General features: G+C 47.9%; 1 protein-coding gene across 1 annotated transcript in view; it reads right to left on the bottom strand.

The window, feature by feature from the left end:
• The window catches only part of Galnt8 (polypeptide N-acetylgalactosaminyltransferase 8), a 37,790-nt gene that overhangs the window by 17,178 nt on the left and 13,561 nt on the right, over positions 1 to 7,051 (bottom strand). The window contains exons 3-5 of the mRNA XM_010611713.2: positions 5,161 to 5,327; positions 1,163 to 1,346; positions 301 to 498 (exon numbers count right to left, since the gene is read on the bottom strand). Of these exons, the coding sequence (XP_010610015.1) occupies positions 301 to 498; positions 1,163 to 1,346; positions 5,161 to 5,327 (549 nt within the window). The remainder of the gene's footprint in view (positions 1 to 300; positions 499 to 1,162; positions 1,347 to 5,160; positions 5,328 to 7,051) is intronic.

Genomic DNA, 7,051 nt, shown 5'->3' on the forward strand with positions numbered 1-7,051 from the left:
TTTTTTTTTTTTTTTTTTTTTTTTGGTACTGGGGATTGAACTCAAGCCCTTAAGCTTGCAAGGCAGACAGCGGCACCACTGAGCTAAATCCCCAGTCCCTAAATTCATTATTTTGGTTTTGTCTGGAAGTCCCAAATGGCCCAAAATGCCTGTGGTTTCTTATCGGGGTTCATTTTTTCTGATTGCTTATCCTTCACCCCAGCTCACCCACTGTTTTTAACCCCATCACTGTCACTACCACCAAACACAGATCAAACTCACACACTTCGTCCCCATCCGCCCAGCACCCAGCAGACACACCTCACCGGGGCAGTGACATCACCCAGAGCGATCCAGCTCTCTGGCACCGGGTCGTAGCGGCACCACAGCTCCCAGTTAAACCCATCCACCGCCAGCGCGTACTTCGTCAGTTTGAAGTCATCAAAACGAATATTGTCAAACACGGGGGATATAATCACGGTGCGGTCTTCCTGAATCCGAGCCAAGATGGGCTCTGCCCTAGAAGAAGAGTGGGTAATGAGCCCGGCTTGAAGACAGAGGCTCACAGCAGGTGTGGGCAGTCCCAGCCGTCCCTGCACCTCACCCACACCTGGACTGCCTTCTCATTTCAACTGCACAGACAGTGAGGAGGATGCTCCAGAGTCCCCAGAATTTATGCGGCTGTCAAGATAGTTGGGGCTGCTAGCAATGGAGCCCAGGACTACCCTCAGGTCACTGGGAACCAGGGCTACGGTCAGTATTCTGTCTGAATTTCCTCTATCTCCTGGGTCTCAGTTTCCAAAGTGGTGTCTTTTGCCTGGTGGTTCTCCGCATTCTCCATCTAATCTTTATAGCATGTGATCTCAGGGCTGGGAAAACTTTAGGAACTAAGAGCGGAGAATTTCTTCATTTTACAGACAAAGCTGAAAATGTCTAGTTCAGTGAAGTGACTTTGTCAAAGTCACTAAGTCGGGGTCAGGACCTAGCTGTTGGTATGTCCAGCCCAGTGTTATTTCTTAACACCACACTGTTCCTCTTAGCCAAACAAACACCTGAGTAAAAGCATCCCTTTGCATAAGGCCTTGGTTGGCTTGTCCTGTATCCTCAACATCCCGTCCTGTGCTTGATACTAATGCATTTTTCCTGTCCTGCCCTTTCCCGGACACCCTTCCCGTGGCCTCACCACCCAGCGTTGACCTCCACGTGGGCGTCCAAGATGGCAACCACATCGGCCGTGGCGGCTTCCCAGCCCAAGTTCCGTGCGTGAGCCAGGCCTTTTCTCTCTGTGTGCCGTACTATCTTCAGTAGTCCAGGAGACATCCGGTTGTAAAACTCAATCTTTTCATCCAAGTGTACCTTTAGTTCTCCTGCCAACCAAATACACATCCACAGAAATACCGTGTGCCATCACCACTGCGGTGCTGTTGCAGAACACTGGTGAGACTTCCTCTGGTGTGGGAAGAGTAGCTCCACAGCCTCAGAGCATAAAACAGGCAGCATTTCCCCATGTCTACCCTGCTCGCCTTTCTACCTTCAGTTTTAACATTACCTCTCCTATTTCCTTTCCCTCACACATGAACCATGTGAGCATCAGCCCTGGTTAAAATGCATTTTATACATGGAGGAACTCTTGGCAGAATGAGTAGGGCACACTTGCCTTCCCTCGGGTGGAGATGCTGGGTAGCACATCTCCACGGCCAACCTCGCAAGACTCTGGGGAATCCATGAGAACTGACACTGATTTGGTCTGGATACTCCTCCTTGGCCTACCCAGGATTACCTGGGATGGAATGCACAGACTAAACTTTTACTAGCTTCTAGGTAAAGAGTTCACTCCCCAAAATTATGCACACAAGATTCACTACTTGTAGACTATTTACAAGTGTTTTTCCTCCTCTCCTTTTTGACCTTATAATGCCCACCTATGCCTTTGTTCTCTGACTGCACCTGCTAGTGGCCTCCTTTACGTGGATGAAAAGTCTGCATGGGAATTCAGAGAACAAGTGTTCTGAGTTACACAGTGACGATACTGACTCTTCGTCCCAGAGATCCCTATGAGGAGGACGCCACAGCATCTCCACTTCACAAATGAAGAAACGGAGGCACAGAGATGACAAACCCTTTCCAGTCACACGGCCAGTGACTGGCTCATGAGCCAGGCTGTGTTCACCCACCAGGTCGTCTGCCTCAAGAACGGTTTGTGTTCCTGGGTGGGCTTGCGAAGCCCTACCCCATCTCCTCTCTCCTCAACAGCTGAGACTCTCGGTGGTTCCTCTCTCAAAAGGGGAGCATACTTGCGAGACCCAGAGTAGCCAGGAACTGGAATGAACACCACATGACCGTGGCATGAAACCCGCCCCAGTGCAGAACTTTCCCAGCTGCACTTGAGAGCGACTGACTCGATTACTGAAGGTGCAGGCAGGGCGCCAGTGAGTCTAGGGCTGTTCGATCCTCCCAGCAGTGAACTTTGGGAAGTGTGGGGTGGCCAGGGGGCCACTCCCCATAATCGCTCTGCCAGCACTTTTAGGATTAACTTACTTTTATGAGCCACCAGGAGCTGACATATGCTAGAAGCTCAATAAAGAGTTGTTGGCTGTGGAATTTGCCGAGCTTTGGGAAGAAAATACAGGATCACCACTATATTGATACAATTTCTTAAAATCTTAGGGTAAATCTGTTGTTGCTTAAGGCATTTGATGCAAATAGAGCTTCACATCTAGGGAAAGAAAGGACAGGAACATTTCTAATACCAGGTTGAGGCATCTGGCCAACAGTACAAATAACACTGAGCTGAGCAGGGAGTAATAAGACAGGCTGGCATTTACTGGGAGCATGTGTGGCATGTTCTGAGCACAGTACATGTATTACTGAGTCCCCAGCATGGCACAGTCTCCCCTCTGTTTCAGACACAGGAACTGATGCATACATAGTTGAGTGACTTCCCCACAAAGTCACATGAATGATAAATCCCCTTATGGCATGTATGTTACTTCCCTCAGTTTAATGCAGCAGATTTCTGAGATAAACCCAGGGAGTGATCCCCCTTCACCAGACCAGGGATAGAACTCAAGACCTTGTACTTGCCAGGCAGGCGTGGCCCCGCTGAGCTACATCCCCGGCCCTCTGGCTGGTATTTCTGTGTAACAAAAAACCAACTTCTGTCTGAGTGACACCAGTCACAGAATGACTAACAATACCTTCATCTGTGCCCACCCAAACTACCGTGAGGGAAGACAGGAGAGGGAGAGGGCCGTGTTGTATCGTGGTAGCAGAGTGTACAATGACAGAGTCCTGTATGGCTTCCCTTTCTGTCCTGTCCCATGTCTGTAATTCTGCATTTTCTGTCTTATTATTCCACAGGGTAATGTGTTCAGTTAAATCCTATCCACCCACCCCTGACCATGGAATTATGGAATCCTTAGGGACCACCCCAAGCATAAAAAGACGTCTGTAATGGTCTTCCAGCTCAACCCTCGCAGAAGCCGAGTCCCAGAGAGGTGAAAGGGCTGGGTTGTCACAGACAGTGAGGGAGCAGGGAGTGTCCTCGCTGACAAGGGCCAGCACCTGAACTCCACCTTTTTGCTGGAAAACCAGCTGTGCATCTTGTTGCCAGTTTTCGTGCCCAGAAAAGAATGACACAGGCCACTTTCTTTTCTTTGGTTTTCAATGGGATTGTTCACTAGAAATTTGAAATTTTTCTTCTTCTCCCCCGCCCTTTTTGTGGTAATGGTGATTGAACCCAAGTTCTTGCAACTGAGCTACATCCCTATCCACTTTTAAAAATTATTAGTTGAGACAAGGTCTCATTAGTCACTAACTTGCTTAGGCTAGGCTTGAACTCGCAACCCTCCTGCCTCAGCCCACCAGAGTGCAGAGATTGCAGGTGTGCTCCACCAGGCCCAGCAAATTCCACTTTCTTATTTCTCATTTAGTTACAGAGGAAGGATACAAAAAGAAAGAATGTAAAAGAAGATGAGAAGTATTTTTCGGTGTTTGGAAATCTGAAAAGGAAGGGTCAGGTGGCCACTGTGTCTCTTTTTCTCGCAGAGAGACTCTGAAGCTATAAGAACTTAAATGAAACTTCAAGATCCCCAGAGGCGAAGCAAATTCTGTCTTTGATGGGTTACCCTTCCGAGCCCACATAGCTAGAAAAATTGTCCTAACACTATCCCAAATTGCCGGCTTTTTAATCTAATCCTGGTTTCTGTTGGTGCTCAAGATTAATGCTGCTAAGAGCGACTGCTTGCTGAGGGTTATGTGCACTAAATGTGGCACCTGGCCGGTTTATTATCTCAGGGAGCCTGGCGGTTAGTGCTGGCACCTGAGGCTCAAGCTCACAGTCAGATCTGTCCTGCCACCCGCCACCTGAATGACACTGAGAGAGTTCAAGTAGTCCGTGTAACCGGCAGGAAAGTGGTTTGTTTCTTGGAGGGTCATTGTCATGATTAAAAGCGCCAACACGTGTAAGGTGTTCAGAGCAAACAGCGTCAGCTGCTATTCTTGTCCACTTCCTCCTTACTGCGGCTCACAGAATTGTACTCATGACCAACATCTGCGTTTTACACATAAGGAAATGTAGCAGTTAAGTTGCCAAGGGCACAGCGCCTATAAAGAGGGACCTGGGACTACAAATTGAGAAACTGAGGGCTCGAATCCATTCTCTGCCATTTCCCACACCCTGCCCAGGGTGGGCTTGACCTGAGACACAGCAGCCTGTGGGTAAGTGTGGCTGCCCCCAGGCACCCCAGCGCTCACAGCTCCCTCTTCTCCAGGCTTGAGCACTGGGAGAGATCCCTGCTCCCTTCCTCTGCAGGAGCAGTCTGGCTCCCTTCTTGCTGTCCGAGGCCCTCCTGGCTGCCCACGCAGCTGGCACATCCAGCCCCGTTGAGGTGCACAAAAAGGGCACAGGCCGCTTTGGGGTGACCCCAGCTCCGCGCCCACCTGTCGTGCCATCTGGGCACACCATGCAGTCATCTGTGTCCGAGTCTCCTCAATGTGCCACCAAAAGAACGGTCTTCTCTCCTGGCTGTGTGAAGCTGAGTGGCTGGCACAGATGGCCCATGGGAATACATTTGCTTTCCCCTCCCCGGGAAGCCTGAAGCTTCCCAAACCCGAAGCTGCAAGCCCTTCCCAGCCAAGCACAGGTGATAAACAGCGACTTTTACAAATCTCCCTGCTCACCATTAGAGCTGAAGTCATCCACCAGAATGATTTCCTTCAACAGCCACGGGGGTGTCTGGTTCATGATGCTGGTGATGGCGCGTTGAATGATGGACAGAGCTTCATCGACAAATATGAGGATAACGCTGAGAGAGGGGAGCTGGGCAGGGTACACCTTCTGAAGACACCTGTCAGAGACCATTTTTGGAACCGTGTTATTTTCACTGACTTAAACCTTGCTATCCAGTTTCCCTTTGCTTCACATGGCCCTATCAGTTGACACAGCAAACCCCCAGGCCCCTCACGGAGAGAAACTCTCAGTTGGTCATCACAGTACCGCGGACATTGCTCACCTACTTACTTAGGATCATTCTGTTACGTGGGTAACAAACTTTCTTACAATTAATTTTCAATAGGTATTAACTCTTGGATTACTCCTCACCCCCCACAAAGAATTCTCGTTCCCCTCCCACCCCCAAATTAGCTTCCTTGTCTGCAGCCTTTCCTCCCTCCCCTCATTGCTGGACTTCAGTCACCTCTGACAACCTCCCCACTTCACAAACAGAGGCGTGAACTGTCCACATTGCGGTTGACACACTTTTTAAAATTATAGCCTACACCTATGAATGCCTGCCATATGCTAGGAACCCACTCACTCTTACTTTACAGCTTTATTGCCTTAAGATTGATATATTAAAAACTGTACATAGCTGGTGTGTCTGATCAATGGGTTTGGATATATGGGTACACCCATGATACAACTGCCCAATCAAGGTAATAAATGTGTCCACCAACTGTGTGTACATGTGTGTGTTAAGGCCACAGCGTGAGATCTGTGCTCTTAGCAGATATTTAAGTATATGAGTCTGCGCTGTCAAGTAGAGGCACAGATGTCTAGAATTCATTCATGTTGTATAAATAACTTTGTACACATGGGACAACAACTCCTAGTTTTAAACATGATTATTGAGATAGAATTTATGAACAATAAAATTCATCCATAGAGGTATGCAATTGGTATATATTGGTAAAAGTAGTAATTAGTCACAGAGTAACTGTTGCATTAATTTTAGAATATTTTCATCTACAGAAAGAAACACTAAAATATACCTGCCACTCTCGCACTCTCCTCAGTCCGTTCCACCTCTGCCTTACATGGTCACAGCACCCACCAATCTAATTTCTGTTTCTACAAAATTACCTATTCTAGACATTTCATGTAAATATGGATATAGAACAAGCTCTTCTGCTGCCGGCTTCATCCACTCAGCATAATGTTTCAAAGTTCATCCGTGTTACAGAAGGTATCACCACTGCATTCCTTTTTATTGTCAAATAATATCTCACTGTATAGTGACACAGTTTCTCCACTTACCAGCGGGTGGACATTTAGGATGTTTCCCCTTTGTGGTCATTAAGAATAACACTGTGATGAACGTTCCTGAACATGATTTTATACTGGTGTATGTTTTTATTTCTCTTTACAAAGTCATGGGCCACAAAACAAACATTTCAGTCAAAAGCAGACCTCATATGCAGCCGTGGTCCCACATAGTATACGCCCGCAGGCTGTCTCGGCCTATGAGGGTGCACCTCTGGGACATTCCCATGACAGCGACTTCTCCAGAAATTATTCCCTCACTGAGCAACATGTGATTGTATCTGGGTCTCAAAAAGAAAAAAGGAAGTGGAGTAGAGATTTCCAAACTATATTTTTAAGAAATACTGACTAGCTAGGGATTTAGCTCAGTGATTCTGCCACCTGCCTTGCAAGCACAAGGTCCTGAGTTTGATCCCGGTACCAAAGAGAGATAGGAGAGAGAGAGACAGAGAGAGAAAGAGAGAGAGAGAGAGAGAGAGAGAGAGAGAGAGAGAGAGAGAGAGAGAGAGAGAGAAGAGAGAGAGGCAGAAG

The sequence above is a fragment of the Fukomys damarensis genome, unplaced genomic scaffold (assembly GCF_012274545.1).
Source record: "Fukomys damarensis isolate Sample0158 unplaced genomic scaffold, DMR_v1.0_HiC HiC_scaffold_19, whole genome shotgun sequence".
NCBI lineage: Eukaryota > Metazoa > Chordata > Mammalia > Rodentia > Bathyergidae > Fukomys > Fukomys damarensis.